Source organism: Diadema setosum, chromosome 16 (assembly GCF_964275005.1).
Source record: "Diadema setosum chromosome 16, eeDiaSeto1, whole genome shotgun sequence".
Taxonomy (NCBI): Eukaryota; Metazoa; Echinodermata; class Echinoidea; order Diadematoida; family Diadematidae; genus Diadema; species Diadema setosum.
The window spans coordinates 1,982,426-2,003,043 of record NC_092700.1 but is presented as its reverse complement, the minus strand read 5'-3'; the positions used below and the strand labels follow the sequence as shown (position 1 = coordinate 2,003,043).

Genomic DNA, 20,618 nt, shown 5'->3' with positions numbered 1-20,618 from the left:
GCCGGCCCGAGGAAAAGGTAGGGACGTATTAAATTCGTAACAATACAAATTCTGCTGCGAGGATGGCAGGGGAAAATAAAATCTGATGTGTGATGGTGGTGAATGTACGTGCAAGTGCTTGAAAGTGCACAGGGGCAGATAGGCTGGAATTTAGAATAATAAAATTGGTTTGCTGGAAGAGGGAACGACATACGATGTTGCTTTCGGGAGACCAACATGAGTCATCGACTATTCGTGCTTAATTCGTATTTGAAGAATACTGTAGTAAAATATGCTTCTTTAAGGTTGCTTTGAATGAAAACAAGGAGGCACACTGTTTCAACTCCTCAGGAAGAGTGTTCCATGTATCCGGACCCCGATGTCTAATCGACTTTTGAGCAAGTAAAAGCTTTGGATTACTTAAATGAAAATCATGGGAACGACGGGTAGGGTATGGGTGAATATGGTCATTGGTTACTAGGGCATTATGGAAAATGGTAATACAGTTCGAATGTGTTTATACATAAATATGGCAGTTAGGACTGGTATAAATGTATATCATGGGCCTTTAGAGTTTTTAGGCGATAAAATATGGGATCAGCGTGAGCCAAAAAAAAAATGAATGCGTGCATATACAAAGAGCCTTTTTTCTGGAGAAGAAAAATTGTGTTCAATTTGGTTTTACTACAATTGCCCCATACAATATTGCAGTACATTACATATGGTAGAAATAAAGTGTTGTATAACATCATTAAAGTTTGATCATTAATTATTTTATTCTCCTTAAAACACCAGTTGCTTTAGATATTGCTGTTATGATATTCTGAACATGAGTATTCCAAGTTAGATTGCTATCTAGGGTCATTCCTAGGAACTTGGTTGAATGTTTCTCAGCAATGTTTATATCATCAGTAGAAATACTTTGAGGAAGGGTGGGTTGGGATTGAAGCGTATGAAAATGTATAAAACATGTTTTATCAATATTCAATGAAAGCTTATTACTTCTAATCCATTTCGAAATGTTACTTAATTCCATATCTAATGTATCAAACGGTGTTACAATATCCTTGTGGGAATAAAAAAAACTTTGGTGTCGTCTGCAAATAAGATGAAGTTTAAACGAGGAGAGGAATTGATTATCATTAATATGAATAAAAAAAAAAAAAGTAGGGGCCCGAGGATAGATCCCTGAGGGACACCACATGACAAGTTCAAATATGATGAGTGACTGGATTTAAATGCAACATTTTGTTTTCGATGACTTAGACAACTTCTAAACCACGACAAAGTAATCCCTCTCAAGCCATAATTATATAATCTTTCAAGTAAAATATCACGACCAATTAGTGTCGAATGCTTTACTAAGATCCATATAAAGACCCCGAATATGTGCTCCTTTTTAATAAGCGCTTTAATAATATCATCAACAGATTTGATTATAGCATAATCGGTAGAAAATCCTTTCCTAAAACCAAACTGATTCACATTTAATATTTTATTTTCAATCATGACCGAGGAGAGACGCTTATAAACTACTTTTTCTAAAATTTTCGATATTGCAGGTAACAATGAGATGGGTCTATAATTTTTCACCTTTGATGGATCTTTTCTTTTATAAATGGGCATAACTTTGAAAGAGTCTTGAAACTTACCGTTAAGTAGGGATAGATTAAATATATGGGTGAGAGGGGCTGCTAAAGGGGTGATTTTTTTTTCAAGAAATTCACCCTTAAGTTATCAGGCCCACAGGATTTACTTCATTTCAGAGATCGAACAATATCAATAATTTCCGATTCATTAATTGGAGTAAAAAACAAAGAATTTTGATTACTTTCAGGTAAGTAATCTTTATGATTTTTGATATCATTTATGGGAATAGATGCTGCTAGAGAAGGACCAACATTGACAAAGAAATTGTTAAAAATATTTGCAATTTGGTCAGAATTGGTAATAACATTATCATTATGAGTAATGCTATCAGGACATTCCGTAGGTTTCTTTTTGAGTATTTCATTAACAATCCGCCAAAGAGCACTTTTATTATCCTTATTAGATTCGAGTTTATTTGAAATATATGATTTACGTTCAAGTTCAAGTTCAAGTTCAATTTCAAGTTCATATTTATTCGTTTTTTTCCACAATATACAAACATAAATCTCACTTTCTTAAGTGACAAAAACTATGCATACAATTGTACAGAGAAGACAACAATAATATGAAAAAAAAAATAACAGTAGCGATACTTGCAATAGGGGCTAAGATAACGAAAGTGAAATAGTTTTCAATATATGCATTGTGTAAAAAAAAACGGAGGGACCCACTAAAAAGACAGAGCTTGTAGAGTGTGGGCCCCTCTTGTATTAGAAGCCCGATGTAAAAATTGAATTGAAAACAGCAAAAAATCCGCACAAAAAGTTCGTCGCAAAAAAGTTTGGGAGCCCACTAAGAGACAGACGAACAAACAGTTATACATAAAACAACAACAAACAGAGTTATGAACATGTAACAGGACTGGGACAGCAACAAGACTACTTGTAGGAGGAAAAACAAGAAACAAACAGACTTGACGACACAAGAGGAAACAAGACTATAGCGTGATAAAAAGGTAACAGAATAGACAGGAATATGCAACACAGACAACGATCCTCGGAGGTTTGAGGAAGAAAGAGAAGAAGAAAAAAGAATATAGAACAAACCCTTCAACTGCGAAGTATAGGTTAAAGAAAATCTTATAATCAAGGCTTGAGCAATAGCTACAATAATAAAGAGAACGGCAATGCCGATATTGCGGATGAGTAACAAAGTAAGCCTATTAACTAATCTGATTCTGCGAGTCGTCATTATAAGATTGTAAAAGAAAAGACTTTAATCTCCTTTTAAAGGAGTATATGGGTCAGAATTTTGAACGATGTACAATTGAGCCAAAACAAGGCAAAATTTAAAAAGTAGGAAATTCTCCAAATTATTCATCTTACCTGAAAGAGTATAACTCAAGCTTTAATACGAACCCAATTATACTAGGATTTTCCCAGAGGAACAAGTTTTTATTCACCGCTGAAGTTCACCATGTCCAGACCAGGGAACGTCCGTGGGGAATAGTACTGCACATACACTTGAATACCATTTAACATAGTTTGCAAAGATCTGATTCAGTTCAAAATCCTAACGAAATATCTTTAGGGACACGTGTACGTGCTTGCAGAATATTAAGCTTGTACTCCTGACCTGTACGTAATGGTAGACAACTGATGATTTAACTAAATTCGTTGTTTCTGTTGAAATATTGCTCTTCCGCTAAACACTTTATCCACTTTACGCGCATTTTACAGAAACTCAATATTTTGACCTCTTATTTCGCTATCCCATACTTTAATCCTCACTCCCAAATAATAACATACCCTTTTAAGATGTATCTGATCTAGGCAGTCTCTATAAGCCAACAAACATAGCATATTTTGCGTCACGGAGGTTCGCATGTAGCTCACGGACGTTCGGAACAAACAAGATGCAGCTCTCTTGAGTTGGAAACGCATTCTACTCACAACAAACAGCAGTTTCATGTCGAGAACAAACTCCTCTGCAAAATACTGAATAGATATTACCAATTCTCAATTATATAAGCTTGTTTATCTTCTCATACTGAGGTATCAAAGAAAACAATTTTTCCATCTTTGGTAAATGAATGTACAAACGTACGTGTAATCTCAGTGACGTAGTCCATCCTTGAGAACGAATATATTTATCAAAATTTCGTTATCATGAAGTAAAGATTCAGGTCCTAAATTTGTTATCTTAAGTCTACAATGCAAAATTTTGCTTATAACGAACATGGTCACAGCTAAAATTATGACAAAGAATTAACATAAAAAGACAACAGAAATGTGCTCCGTTATAGAAATACGAAGTTTAGCTGGGGAGGGCAAACGAACACGTTGGGAAGAAATCCCTCTATGTTTGCTCCTTGTGTTACACACTGTTACCGAGGAGAATTTGTATTATTATATTAGTCAGAAATGATAATAGGTTTGATACTGCGATGTTTCGTCATAACAAGACACAATAAGTCCATATTTGGACATCGGAGGAACGAATCTTAGGAAGAGCGAACGTATCAAAGTGCAACCTTAAGCCTATTCTTAATCATTACTTTGTGTTTTCAAAGTAAGCACAAAAGCACAAACAAATTGACGATCTCTCTGTCTCTTAGATGTAAAATGGAAAAAAAAAATCTTGGGAAAAATTACAAATGAATATTGCTTTTCATTGATGAGTATGAAACAACACCATGTGATGATAAGCGGAGGATTTGTGTGTTTTCATCAGACAATAATTGCATACTGCATGAGTTTTGTTCGCTTGTGACGGCATTTCGATGAATAAAAAACATAAACAAACAAACAAAAACTTCTCCAGAGGAATTTGGTATAACGGGAGTGCACTGGCAATTCTTTTCTCTGTGTGTTGGAGCTCGATCCCTTCTCTGTTTCTGAGTCATTTTCATTCAACTGCTTCCACGTCCTTTTGAAACTTTTCCTTTTCTTATTCAACACATGCTCATTACAGACTTCTTCCGTCATTATCCTGAATGTGATTGCGTAGCACTTTCGGATTTGTTTTGGTTTGTTTTGTTTTGTTTTTGTTTTCTGTTTGGTCGCAGCATGGTCAGGCTATTGAGGGAATGAGATAAAAATCGTCATGAAGAGAAAATAAGAATGAATTAAGGCATTTAATATCATGACAATTACAGCGAACGTCCGTTATGGAGACCAAAACTGGATGTGTTCTGTTTGAGACGGCAGCTACCATACTCAAAGGATAAACACTTAGAGCACCTGTCACTAAAAAGTGGCACTGATCCTCTTTCTCCTACTATGTAATCCACTGACTTATTCAACCAACGAACATCCGTGAAAAAAACGTTTTCCGTTTGTTATTTACAGGTAAATTGAGTGCTAAACGCTATTCACTTTCGGGTATGAGCGGCTCGGTGATTTGGTAATATTTTCAACTAACATTAATCTTATGTGCAGTGATATATTTGTAATTGTCAGAAATTTCCTTTCTCGGACAGAACGTCCGTGAGCGAAACTTTCAGAACCTGTAGCAGTACAAATTGTCTCCAGAACCTCAGAAAGAAATTTAAACCCACAGAAATTAAAGATTACGCAAAATTCCATTTTCCTATAACTTTGTTTTAAGTGTTTAGCTGTTTTTTGTATAATTAGAGAGAAAACAAGCGTAAAATTGTGAGTAAATTTTCAATTGCTTGTTCATCATGATCACATAACGCCTCAAAAAATCTGAAACTACTGCTCTAAACTCATTTCCTACTTTGTAAAACTTTATTTGTCGCTATTCGAGCCAAAAGTTTTAAAGAATACAGGACACTTTCGGGACAAGTTATCCCTATCGGAGGGATTGCATACGTCACGGACGTTCTCTGGAATTATCACGGACGTTCGTTCTACTACTATGGTCATGTTCCAGGACGGATAACTAATCGGCAGAGAGTACCCAGCCTTCCTAACTCTTTCAAAAATTTGAAAATGTATTGTCAATGCAAATTATAAGAAATTTGACATCCTTCCAACATATGTATTGCTCAAAGGGGGATCAGGAGGTGAATTTTCAGAGAAAATATTAATTATTTGCTTGGTTTTTGGTGAATTGCATGGTTCAAAAACTGCGGACGAACCTCAGTCCGCTCCAAAAATGGCATGCAGCTCCTCGGCTAGAGAGCCAAAGGTAAAATGCATCTTCGCCATCAAAGCAAGATGGTGTCCCACTCGAAAACGTTTTAATCATCACGGACGTTCTTTTTTTCTTGGAGGTTCGTCTAAAAATATAATTTCGGTTCCTATTTGACAAAGGATGGACAGAAACTCAAAACAAACATATTATCGTGTTGCTAGATCTTAGTTGATTACGACTCAGAACAATATCGCCAATAACGTTTCATGGGCTACGATCTTTATAAGAAAATAGCGGAGGCACGTCCGTGACGAAAACTGAGTATAATTTTGCATAAAAGAATATTACGTCCCATGTACAGCCAGCAGACGTACAATTTTTGCAGGATATGTTCATTAGGTGGAACACCAAATTTTCGTATACGTTACAGTTGGGACAACAAAGTAGAATTTGCAGCAACGATAGAAATAATAGAATCACGGACGTTCGTCTGTTTAGGACTTTGATATTTCAATTGTTCTCTGTGATTTTATACGTGCTCATAAAGTTCTTATAATTTTGTGGTACATACCCATGATATGTCAGATCCAGAACATGGTCAGATATTAGATGCCACGTACCATTAAAAATGCACATCATTAGTTTGAAAAACAAAAATTATTGTCAAAATAGCGCTTTTAGCGTATTTTTACGCTTTAAGTCCATGTCAAATGAAAAATATCAGGCAAAAGTCAACCAAACCATATATTTCCTGAAAGGAAATTTACTAATCTTTGAGATGACATGAAAAAATATGGTTTCTTAGATCATCCTGGCGTGTTCTAAGGGAAATAATGTCATAAGGTACGAAAATTGGCAATTGTACATCGTTCAAAATTCTCACCCATATAGATGGAGCAGATTTTAAATCATGATTCAGGGAATTCCAATAATTTGGTCCAGTGTAAATAAGTGTATTCTTTGCTAGAATCGTTCGAAGAAGTGGTAAATGAAACTCGTTAGAACGCCGGGTGGGGTAATTATGGAATGATTGATTTTTTTTTTTGAAACATAGAACCAAAGGTAGCTGGGAGTAAATTGTTATCATACATAATACATGAATTGACCTAAGTTAAATAAGAATAATTCTTTGATTTTTAATAGCTTATAACAGTCAAACAATGCATTTGTATGTGAACGTGTAGGAGAATTAGAAATAATACGGAGGGCTTTCTTTTGCAATAATAACACTCTATTCAGCAGTGTCTGATGAGTATTGCCCCAAGCTAAAATTCCATAATTAAGGTAAGGGAGTATCAAAGAGGAGTATAACACTAATAGGGTCTTTTCAGGAATATAGAATTTCAGTCTATTCATAACACCTATATTGCGAGAAATAATTTTGCAGATATGATCAATATGTATTTTCCAAGAAAGTTTATTATCTACATAAATACCAAGAAGTTGAAAACATGACACACTTTCTAAATTACAATCGTTCAGAACTATTTCTGAATTCAAAGAATCAACAGTATTGCTGTTGATTGATACGTGAAACTCGAATCAAGGTAGTTAATTTATTTCTATATGTTTCATACCTTTTCACGTTTTCAGGAGTAGGTTTCCTCAGAGATATTTTATAAAGACGGTTTCGAGTAAGAGTGGAATGTATAAGACCTTTAGTAATCCACGGTTGCCGAGCTCTTTTCCTTCCATTTGTTTTGGGAGTTAAAGTAATATGTTTATCATAATAATCTAATAATTTTTGCAAAAAAAAAAATCGTAGGAAGAATTAACATCTTGGAGTTCAAAGACGTCATTCCATTGTTCTTCGAATAAATCTTGATTCAATGAATCAATATTTTGTGGCGTTTCATTTCGATACATTTTCAAATATTGTTTGGGTTGGTAGCGTATTGGAGTTGTTACAGATTTATCATTAGTCATAAAAATCGGTAAATGATCAGATATATCTGAATAAAGAATACCGTTCATACAGGTTTCAGTTATAACATTAGACAGTATATTATCTATTAATGTTTTACTATGGGTGGAGTTATTTATTCTGGTAGGTTTATTGATGTGGGGATGCAGTGAGTTGGAAAGTAATATGTCGTGGAAATGGGTGGGTTGTAATAAATCCATATTGTAATCTCCCATTAAAAAAAAAAAAAAATGGATTTTCTTTCTCCAAGAATTCCGTTAGCACATTGGTCGAAGTTGTCAAAAAAAGATTGAACGTCATTTTGTGGAGGACGGTAAATGGTACCAACTATAATATTTTTCTCATTATCATTTAAGATTTCAAGAAATAAACTTTCTGCTCCCTGAATACACAAATCAGTTCGAATTTTAAATTTGATTTGATTATTAACGTACATGGCAACCCCACCTCCTATGCCATGCTTTCTGTCATTACGAACAAAATTATAATTTTCAATGCCAAATAGGTTCGGGGAATCGGTGTGCAAGCATGTTTTGGCAACTCCTATAACGGAAAATGGAGAATCATTGAGGGAACTTAAAAATTTTTCAAACGTATCAATTTTTTTAGTTAAGCTTCTTGAATTAAGGTGAATTAAACTGAAATAAGCACAAATCTGATTTGCCGTATTGAAAAAATTTGACTGTTAAATTCATTGATTGTGAAGTACTGGCTTGTGTGGTTGACTAGCTGTTGGTCATCTATTCCAAAATCAGAATCCATTTACAATGAGTGACATTACGTAATAGCGGCCTATCATGGTGCAACGGAAAGTGCAGTGCACATCGAATACACGGGATGTATACGAAGGTGTGCATCGGTGCGTGATGTGCTGTAACAGACTATAGAGGAATGACTGAAACAAAATTACTGACATGATCTGCAGGACTGCAGAGCACAGACATACAAAACACAAGAAAGAAAAAAAAAAGTATTGAAGAGCAATAATCGACCGTAACTATCTGCCTTACGCAAAGCAACATAGAATCAAAACGGCAATAGACCACCTCTGAATTTATCGGTTCTAACATTAACTTTAGAAAATAAACGTAAACTTTATAACTGAACTCAGTACAATAACATGATTTCGGTAATGAGAGTGACGTGAACAGCAAAGTTTCACGCAAATTTTACAACTGAATACCGGCAAAACCCGTGGTTGGTAAAGAGGGAGGGGGAGAGAGAGCGGAAGAGAGATAATCTTTTAGAGATTTTAGGAATAAAATTTGAAACCTATTGGGTTTCAAAATTGCAATGAGAAATCAATGTAAGTACACTCTGGTCTAGCATCGACATCAAGTCAGTGAACCCATGGATCATCCCCCCCCCCCCCCCCCACCCTCCGCAACAGGTCACCCAGTCAACCCGACGTACGACAATACATTAAACAATAAACAGAATTCTGCATTCGGGGCAACCTCATGCAGGCCACCGGTAATCATGGAAACCTCGGTGACAGAGGCATGACAGAGGCATGACAGAGGCATGCATAAAATACTTTGATCTAGTGTCAATAGTTGAATAAAAACAACAAGAATTGGTATTTTTGGTCATCAATGAAAACGTATATGTTATGCGCTGAAAGGGGACCCTGTTTGTGAGGCATGTGGTGGGTCGGAGAACGTCCCTTCGGTTGGAACAATTAACAAACGTAGTATCACACAGTGGACAAAATAATATAACGAGAGATGTCATTGAAATACAGACAGAATTCCACATAGTGCTTTAATGACTAGAATACATTTCATCGACTTGCTTCTGTCATTATGTGCGCAAAAGGGTGATATCACTTTCCCCGATTTTTGAAGAATGTATACTGTACGTCGTAATTATTCTTTTTCACGATGCTAGAAATATAACTATGTCGAACATATAAAAGAAATTGTAGAAACTCACACCTATGTCGAACATAATATTTTGCAAAAAGGGTTCTGCTACCTTTCTTGTTCCGGAAGGAAGAATAATTTTTCATTCTTTAACCAAGAAGAATCCTGAGCTGTCTCACATATAACATAAAAGGTCACAGGCATTGCGGATATTGCTTAGATTCTGAAACTGTAAAGTTACCGAGCATTCAGAGGATGAACTTAACTTATCCCGTTACCTTTGTTCCTTCTTTCTTTTAGGTGATTACACGCCCGGTTATGGTGTTCGACATTTCGGTAGGTGTTCGCATTATAATTAGTCATTGGAATTCACCTGAATTAAACTGAGCCTTAATGACTTATACAAACACGAACGAAATCGCATTACAACGAAGTACAAATTCAGTTCCAAAAATTGCTTACCTATGCATTTTTATTATTTAAGGATCCTGTTCGGCTATAACAAAATTTGAATGTAACGTAGTCTAAACAATGTAAAAAAAAATTAACACGTTACAATATTTTAAGCTTTTGCTTGTATTTCTGTTTATCATGTGAAAAGAATGACTACATTTCAGTGTTTTCCGTTGCTTTTGGTTTGTTTGTTTTTTTTGTTTACTTTTTTATTTTGTTTTTAGGGAATAAAGTAATTGGCACCATGGCAGCCGTGGGCGCTGCGCTCTCTATCGTGTTGATCGCTATAGCTGTCGTCTCATGTCGGGCTCTAATAGGCACCAACAGCGGGCAGCAGCAATCACTGGCACCCCATGGCGGGATCAACAACACGGCCTTTGTCCAACCTCAGACTCAAGAATCATGTCTCACAAATGTAAATGAAATGGACCATTTTGAGCCTTATTATGAAGAATTGGGATATTGATAAAGAAGACAATCAACTGCAGTTAAAAAAAAAGAAATGATGGGGGGATAGGCTGAATTCCTTGACAGCATGACCTTATATGGAGACTGGTCAGACTTAGAGCAACTGCTTTGAATCGAGCGAAGGTTTAAAAAAAAAAATGTTAAAGTTCTCAAAGATGAATCCCGTAGTCTTTCCTTTATGCTCCTGGCAAAGTTTGAGCTGGAAAAAATTATAAAAAAAAAATAATAAAAATGTTCATATTACTAGACTAACATTGACCAAAGTAAAAAAAAAATTGTTTTACTTAAATTTGCCATAAAAAGGATTCTGAATCTTTCGCGTTGTTTATTGATTTTTTGGTCTTTTTTACATTTGTCCTTCAGTGCATGTTTCTATTGAGAATAAATCAGTCACTGATGTAAGACATATCAGACATGTCAGACATTATACATGATATACGTAGAGCTGGTTGGCAGTATAATGGGGAGCAATATCAGGTCTGGTGAAAACTGTGGGGCCTTTGAATCTTCTTAAATACTAGGTCTTAAAGGGATAGTACTGTATTGGTGGAGATAAGAATTGGGCTTTTAACTTTTTGCGAGATACCAAGAAAACACTTATGAAATAGTACAGAGTATACTATTTCAAGAGGAATTCAAAGTTTCTTTGATAAAAATCGGGTTTTGAATGACTGAAACATCCAAAAACAAAGTAAAACAAAGCGATCGTAATAAAGTGTGGGTTCCACACTTGTTAGAATCGCTCTGTTTTGGATATCTCAGCCATTTCAAAACCAATTTTCATCAAATAAACGTTGAATTCCTCATGGAATTACATGCTCTTTCATATTTCATAAGAGGTTTCTCATTATCTCACAGAAAAAAAAAATGTTTGAAACCTGAAATTAGGTCTCAACCAAAAGTATAAATCCCTTTAAATCAAATTCTTTACAAGCGCATCATTGAGGACATGAGAGATTTAAAGTTTTGATGCCTGCTTTACCCTTAGAGATCTTAGGCACTGATGCGTGTTCAAGATCATGGGATTAATAGCCCTTATATTTACCTAACTGCTAACATTATTAGATCTTATGTGAACTGTTAGAACTGTTGACGATCTTTAAGATAACTACCTAAAATTTGAGTGGGGGCCATGCACACCATAAAGTTATAATCTTGGTAATAAAGAAATGTTGCAATGATCAAAAGCATCAAACATCAAAAGCCTTGAGAAGATCAATAATATTGATGCATATTCTTTATTATCTTTAACACCATATATTCTATTTACAAGATCTAATGTTGCTTTAGCTGTTGTACGACCCCTCCTAAATCCAACTGACTTTTTATCAAAATACTTTGTAAGTCTATAAGCTCAATGAATCTTTACATCAAAAATACATTTTCTCTCATACGTTTGAAAATATAATTAAAATCAATATTGGTCTGTAAATACTAATATCATTACAGATACCCTTTTTATCAATAGGTATAACATGTGCAATTTTCATTTTTTGATGGAAAAAAAACACCCAAACAATTATACAATCATTGAAAGGAAAATTTGATGGTTCACATAAAGAGATTACAAATATTGTATTTAGGTCATAAAATGTCATAGAATATTTAACTGTTTTTAATATTTATTGTACCTGTTGAAAGATTATTAATAATTTGTCGTGTTGATTTTATAGTCTTTTAACTTGATCAAATTTGTCATTGCAATTTTCCGTTTCTGTTTGCCTTAACTCCTGTGTAAAAAAAAAAAAAAAAAAAAAAAAATCCGAAATTCATTATACACCTCGTTTCTTTGTTAGTAAGGGTTGGTTTTGTAACACGTTTATACTTGATTATTTTTTTTAAAGTTTAATAAAATCCTTACTCAGCCATGGATTCTTTTTCTTCTTATATATGACCGTATGATTGATAAGAAAAACATTCATCGTCAAATATCTTTGAATAATTACAAATATTGTTGTTTTTTTTAATTAATACTTCCTTTACCCATTTGATTCTTTTTTTCATTCAACAACATTCAATGTCTGAAGAAAAGAGTTGCATTTGATTGGGTAATATTACGCTTCACATAATTGGGGATGATTTGCTTTTATAATGAGCAATGGATGAGGACATACAAAATATATTGGTAGTTGATCACTGACATCACTTATCAAAATTCCTGAGTGAGTACAAATATTAACATTTGTAAAAATATTATCAAAAAATGCCAGCGGTTGCAGTTATCCAAGTGGAACTGTTTAAATGAAAGGTTCCAGATAAAATCCGTAAGAAATATCCATAAACAAATCCATCTTAGACTTTTAAACCTAGGTCTAAATTCAAATCATCCATTATAAAACAATTATACACACGTGGATTTCGATAGAGAAACATTCGGCGTTATTTTTTTTTTTCTTAGCTTAGATATTGAAATGCATAACTGTTATCTCTGCATTTACTGGAGATTTGCCTTCCTATCACTTTTTGTGATCATACAAAACAAATGTCACTCGCACTATGGTAACCAGACTTATTGTTATGCACATATGTTATTATATTTTCAATTTCAATTTATTCTCATATTTCTCGGTGAAAATGCATCTAAATGATACATGGTATCAAGTTATGAAGCATAATATAATAGTGCAAACATAATAGAATAAAGTGGTCAATCTATTCAAGTTAGAACCTGAGAATGACACAAATGAGATATGATGGAATCTACTTAGCAAAAACACAGGCTCGTTGATATAAAGATGCTTGTATACTGCTTTATGTCTAAAGCCCTGGTCACAACTCGCCGTGCGTGCTTTTAGTACGTTTTAGGCGGAAGCCACGGCATTCACGTTTTTCCTGAAAACGATGGGAGGGAGTGACTAGAGCAGGGAGGATCGAAGTACGTCAACGCACGACACTCGCACGGCTGCGCAGGGTGCAAATACGTGGCCCGCACGCCACGTCTGGCCGTAAGGGGTTACGTACATCGTACGTTGTGCACGTGGTAAGTGAGTTGTACGTGCTTACAACGTACAATCTCCCTGCGATTGCCACGTTATTTTGCGGCGGCTATAATTACACGTGCTGCTCACGTACAGTATCCCTACTCTCTCTCTCTCTCTCATGTTGTAAGTGCGTGCAAGTGCGATTATTTTCTTTTTTTCCCCATCAGATATTGGGGATATAGGCCTATAGGACCACCTTCCGAGGTTCTTCAGATGTGTAATCATACGTCTTCTCCATATGTTTACATGGTATTTTAACCTGTGTGCCATACTTATTTCATGTCCATAGGTTTATGTGTGTATATTGTTGACTCACTGACAGAGAAAGGGTTAATACATCAGGTATAAATGCATAGTGTATACAATGACATTGTATAACATAATTTTGGTTTAAATAGCCTAACACATTGAAACTGGATTGACAGCTGAGAATAGACGTTTGTTATTTCAGATGCACATGATTTCCTGTTATGAAGTCTGCCATTTTTACAACCAGTTTGAGAGGTGACCAGTGGTTCATTTCAGCCATCCAGGCATATTTTGAGCTAGATTAACAGCATATTGCTGGAACGATGAATGTAGGCCTATGGTTTTGCAGTTTTCTCTGAGTCTGAAAGAGTCACGTTTGCAATTTATGTAAGGTAATATTGTCATCATAGCCATTTTTTCCTTTATCACTGTTCTACAAAAATAATAATGACCAATGCATTTTAACCAAGCTTGTGCAACTCTTAAATGTAAAAAAATAAAAAATAAAAAAAATAAGAAGAAGAAGAAGAACTCCAAAAACCTGGTCACTTTGCACTTAGCACTCAGCATTCAAGATTTCTAAATACTTTGCTTCTTCAAGCAGTTTTTGACTGTCTCTAAATGTTCTAAATGTTCTATATATGAAATCCTGTGACAAACTTCACTTCACTTAATATACCGGGTGTCCCAAAGAAAGCCGAACGGTGGATTTTCAGTACCTTGCGTTCTAAAAGTGATATATTTTTTGACATTATTAGAAAGAGCATCTTCCGCAGAAGACCATGATACCAACATCATTAGAATTTGTTCAGTACATTTTATTCTACGCCAATTTCTGTAAATGCAGTCATTTTCAATTTTTTGCGACTTATGAGATAATAATTTGGGCGCGACACGCGTTCCATACGGTGAATTGTGTAAGCTCGTTGATCCATGTCAATAAAAGATAACGCTTTCATATTGGGAGCGCGCGCACACACACAGACACACGCGGTTTTTTTCCTGGCCCGTGACTAATGTGAAAGCTGTATCTTTTGTTGACAGGGATCACCGAGCTTACACAATATTCACCGTATGGATCGCGTGTCGCACTCAAATTATTATGTCATAAGTCGCAAAAAATCCGGCGAAATTTGGCAATGACTGCATTTTCAGAAATTGGCGTAGAATAAAAAGTACTGAACCAAATTTGATGATTTTGGTATCATAGTCTTTTGCTGAAGATGCTCTTTCTAATGATGTCAAAAGATATATAACTTTTAGACCGCAAGGTACTGAAAATCCACCGTTCCGCTTTTTTTGGGACACCCGGTATATATATATATATATATATATATATATATATATATATATATATATATATATATATATATATATATATATATATATATATATATATATATATATATATATATATAAAGCAAACATCGCCCGCCAGGCAGAAAGGTCCTATAGCTTGACATTTTGGTTTCTGACATAGTGCGATAGAGTTTTGAAAGTTCTTTCATATGGTATAACAATCATTTTTCTGTGTATGCGATTTTTTTTTTTCGAGCCCACCATCCTTATAGGGCATTTCTGCCCGGTAGGTGAAGTAAAACAGTACGAATACCTAATTACCAACATCTTTGAGACGAAATGATGACACAAGATCGTCCTTCGGCTCGGCTTGTGTACATTGCAGATATAAGTGCGCACAACCTGCGTTGTAAGTGCGGAGCACGTGCTTATTCGGTAGGATCTGCGTGCTCTATTGAAGAGTTGAACTCACGGAAGTGCCGAATAAGCACGGACTACACACTTATTTACGTGCTCAACACGCACGTGCTACGTGCACCGTCCGTCGAGCAAGTGACGATGGAAAATTTTTAAAAGATGCACGGAGTCAGTGGGTTGTACGCACGTTTACTATAGAGGGCACGTACGTTGCCCGTATTTAGGGTGAATCCGTAGCCCGAACACAGCGAAAGTTCCTCGTGTCCGAAAAGTGCTACGGGGTGTCTGCGTGCTCCAAAATCCGTACTGAGGAGGTACCATAGAGCTGCATTTACATATGGGAGGTACTTACTACGTACGGATCCCCAAATTTTGTCCACGTTTTTGCAAAGAGACAGCACGTACTTGCAAGTATGGCGAGTTGTGACCACGGCTTCATTGTATGTAGTGATGTGTTTGGGGTGTGCTGTGTTTTGTTTGTATCTACATTTTTCATAATTGGAATATTTTTCTTACGTAACAAACAATTACTGTCCTCATTTGTATATCCAGATTTATTATCATTTCAAGTAAATCTACCATGATTGTAACAATGAACATTAATAAAGGCTGGTTGTTAGCAGTTTTTGATGTTTGTTTGTTTGTTTCGTTTTGTTTTTTGTTTTTTGTTTTGTTTTTGTTTTTTTGGCCAAATCAATAAAGATAAGGTATCACCATTCGCATTATTTATGTCTGGATGTTTTTCGTATGGTCGTTCGTGAATATTCTTATCATAGGTTGATTGGATGAGATTAGATCTATGACATAGACATGTGAAAACAGATAATGCCCAGGATCAATGGTCACACAGTCCATTTGATTATTTTGTTGATTGTTAATGTTCATTAGTTAGGTGTTGCAATCTTGGATAGTATTGAAGCATTCTATAATCTAACGTTTTTTAATATTACTTTTTTTATATTGTTTTAATCAATATCATTGATATCATTATCATCATTGTTATTAAATTCAATCACTACGTAACATGCGAGGATTAATTGAAAAGGTCATTCAGCTTCACATGAATAGTAAAACCTTTCAGCCTGCACATCGTAAAAATCATAAGGCAAACTGGCGGGTTAAGTATATTTATTTGGGATGAATACATTACACGAGACGGTTCTTATTGAGGAGCAAAGCGATCTAGAGTGCCGGTAGTTATCAAACAAGGGTGGCCACTATTACATTACCATCAGCCAAAAAGTGTTAACAAAATGTGGTATATATATGTTTATGTATAGGCAACACGTAAATTTGTCATTTAAGGGTGAGAGGGGAGAGAGTTGGAAATACATGTACGTACATGTATATGAAAATCGTAGACGACATACCTGCTCTTATATTTGGTGTTGTTATGTTCCATTTTCCACTTGCGTTTACATCTTGCGTGTTACTATTTGTTTTCTTCGCCGTTATCAGTGTTGGTATATCTCAGTACATTGTCCTACGGTTTTCATTCATTGCGAGTCTCGTTCATACGAATGTAATGAAAAACTATAAGTCAATTCAATTTTCAATTTCAATTCAATTCATTTATTTTCATTCTTCTTTTTTCCAACGAAACATAACACAAGATAAATCAGGTATTTTATCATCATAAACAAAAACATTCGCCTTTGCAGTACCTAAATGAAATCGATAAACATAAAAGCGCATACTGGCAAAAAAAAAACGATACAAAGTCATGCTTCAGTTGAAAAAAAAAAAAAGAATAGAGAGGTCCACTAAAAAGCAAAGCTTGTATATTGTGAACCACTCATAAAACTTATGAATTACTTATTTACAAACAATTGTCACAAATATGACATAAGACAGGACGGGACAAAACAGAAGAAACACAACAACATGACACAACTTTCCAGAATAGATGAAAAGTATGGAAGGAAAGAGAGAAAAAGAGAGAATGAGAAAATGCCTACACGCTGAACAAGGGAAATGGAACAGGGGATGGTAGAGAATATATGCGTCATATGAGTTGGCGCTGCATGCAGCTGTGTAAGGATTGTGATGGCTACTTCATTACGTAATAATGAATTCAGTGATTGAATGATTGATGGATGATGGACCCTGAGGTTGACGAAAACTATAGCTAATGAAAAAAAGCATATCAGAGAGGATTTAATAGAACAAATTTCAACTTGCGCTTAAAAGAATACAAAGATGGGGAATTGTTTATTTCACAGCTTAGTGAGTTTCAAAATCTTGGACCGGTGTATATAAAATGTATTCTGAGCCAATAAAGTTCTCAGGAGAGGTAAATGAAACTCAATGGTAAGGTTTACATCTAATTGATGTTTATGAATACGTTTATATGTATACATCATGTATACATCATGTATACATCATGTACAACTGGTAATATATTCATCTATCTATGCATGACGATCCATTCACAAGGATTATCAAGTGAAATTCGCGCTTATACAACTGAAGGTATCCTTTTGAGTAAAATGTATATTTAATGTATAGTCATTAACATTAAAGCTTTATGACAACATCGTTTCGTTAACATTACCATGATTACTTTAATTCCAGGCAGGGCTAACGACCGAACCGTTACCTGTATGTTGGTAGGGAACAACCCTCTTAAAAATTCTATAACCCCCTCCTAATCTGCAGAAAGTGCTAGCTAGTGTTTCCAAGTGCAATTCAATTCCATGTTCGGGCAGATTTGCCAAAGTTAGAGGAATCAATTAAATTGGTAGAATTTCATCAAATTTGGATGTGATTGTACGAGGTATGACATTTGAAAAGTTCGTATTCGTGTGTGTGATGCAGTTATAACTTCCGTCTTGTTTGATAGTTTGCAGTGAAAGAATGACATTGGAAAATCACAAAAAGAAGGAATTTCTATCAATCAAGAGTTATAATATGCATATAATTCTTACATTTATAAAAAAAAAATTCCTTCTTTTTGTGATTATTTTCGACCGTCAGTGTTCAGGTTAAATGTATTTTAAGGTCGATTTGATGGTAAAGGTTTCACTTCAACTTATCCTGTGTCTAGTTAATGTCATACTGGCGGCACAAAAAGAATGTTTTATCTACCGTGTATGAAACACACGTCGTTTTTAAAGGAATAAGCCCACCGCTGAGTCAACTTTATAATGAGAAATGTTTTACATAAATGCTTCAACGATGCCAGCCCGTTCTTAATTCAAGCAAAAATATTCATCTGTCATCGTTACATTACAGCCTTATAATTTCATCCACATGTTCATGTTCTAGTTCATTTTTTTTTTTTTTGACGTTGACGCCTTTTCAACTTCGCTATCAAACAGGCTCCTACCTTTCAGAATCTAGCTCACTAACATGGTCATTACTCCAAACATGTCAAAGGACTTACAGTGTTTAAAGTTTCAGTCTTCCAATAGTATTGGCCTATCCTTGGTGTTATAATATATGAAAGGTAGGCGCACTTTATTTTGAATAACACCGACTTCCATTTATCTACGAGACTTAGCAGATTGCCTGTGATATACAACCATCTTTATGTGCAGTCCAAAGAAGACCCTGAATTTGTATTTGATACCAACATAATCATAATAATCCCTTTAGCGAAGAGTACCTCGGGAATTTTACATTATATAATAATGCCTACATGATAACCTTCACTTGTCAAAGACGTGATCATTATATTGGGGTAGACAGAAGCTTTCCACTATGTAATGTTTGACTTGTGTGGGTTTCTTTTTTCATTGCTTTAACAATTTTTACTCAGAAATATATCACACAATTCTCAGTGATAAAATATTTCAAAGATGTAAATCCGACAAAAACGAAGTACTGAAGATCCAGTCGTACCCGAAGACAAAGAAGAAGAAGAAGAAGAAGAAGAAGAAGAAGAAGAAGAAGAAGAAGGGGAAAAAAAGATGAAAGCTGAAAGCTTTAGAGGATAAAGGAGAAAACACACTGATATGTAATGCACCTCTTGTTTGAGAACAGTAAAGATATTTGCCGTTCGGATGGCACTTCGTGATCAAGAAGCTTTTAAAGCCTGAGAAGACCGATATCCAAGCAATCTCATTCTTGTGTACGACAAACAAAAATCTTGTCTGCCGTAAGAGGTCCCCAAGTGCTATGTTCAGGCAAGAACGTCTTGAATTTCCCCCCACTCCAAGATATCTTGCCTCAAAATTAGATGAAATAAAATTCATCTCCTTTTTTCTGGAGAGCGATTGTAAGTGTCCGGTGGGCCCAGGGCAATAAGGATCGGTTTACGGGATGAAATATTGCCCTATACCTTTCCGGGAGAGACGGCGAGGTAAGCGCTAGAAAGCCGCTACTGTCGGAGATTGCATTTCCCCTTCCGTCATAATGTGACTATCCTGACCACGACATTAAACCGCGCGTGCAAGTGCGACATGGATAGGATGAAATTATAATGTCTAGGACATCAACATTGTTCTGTATAATTATGGCTACATTTTCAAGATAGAAAGTAGAAGTATATCCAGGATTCTAAATGCATATGCCTACACTTGGATAAACCAGGGATAAACCTGGATAAACGGATTGAGCATCCTCGAAATATCAAAAGTAAAATCTTCAAAACACACACATGCACACACACACACACACACACACACACACACACACACACACACACACACACGCATTTCGCGGACGACTAGGCTGAGTTAAATACAAAATCTGATTTTGGCAACAAAGATACCCTGACGCAATATTTGTTGCTCAATTAGCAGCGGAAAAGCGACTTGATCTGAAACTTTAACCTCAAGCAAAGCAATTAAATATTGATTTAATGCCATTCATTTTCCCCCTTGGTATTTTAGTGATAATTTGTGTACTCCATTATTGGGGGCAGGCTCGTCTGACGAATCTTGAAGCGCCCACGGGTCAAAGGCAGCAACCAACACAATCATGTGTGTTGTGGCCGCTTTTACTCGCATAGACTTTAAAATGATTAATCATTTTGTAGAAGTAACATTCAACAGCGTGGTTCGTAGGCCCTATATCACCTATTCATTTATTTATCCTGTAACTCTCAAGACCTTCAAAAGTTCAGACGTATGAACAAAATTGTACATTGAATAGGGGCATGAGATCATTATCTTCCACAGTTATGATTGGACATCAGTGTTCACAAACTAGTGAGACTAATTCATTGAAAAAAAAAAAAAACGTGACTGTATAAGTCAGTCCGATGAACAGAGTATAATACTGTGATAATGATGTAGAATGTAATTTATAACGTCCACCCACGACCGTCCGATGTAACTTGCGAAAGAG

General features: G+C 35.4%; 1 protein-coding gene across 1 annotated transcript in view; it reads left to right on the top strand.

Annotated features, from left to right (window-relative positions):
* The window catches only part of LOC140240196 (scavenger receptor cysteine-rich domain-containing group B protein-like), a 33,154-nt gene extending 22,776 nt beyond the window's left edge, over nucleotides 1-10,378 (top strand). Inside the window, exon 4 of the mRNA XM_072319992.1 lies at nucleotides 10,137-10,378. Coding sequence (XP_072176093.1) covers nucleotides 10,137-10,378 — 242 coding nt within the window. The remainder of the gene's footprint in view (nucleotides 1-10,136) is intronic.
* Nucleotides 10,379-20,618: the final 10,240 nt, after the last annotated feature.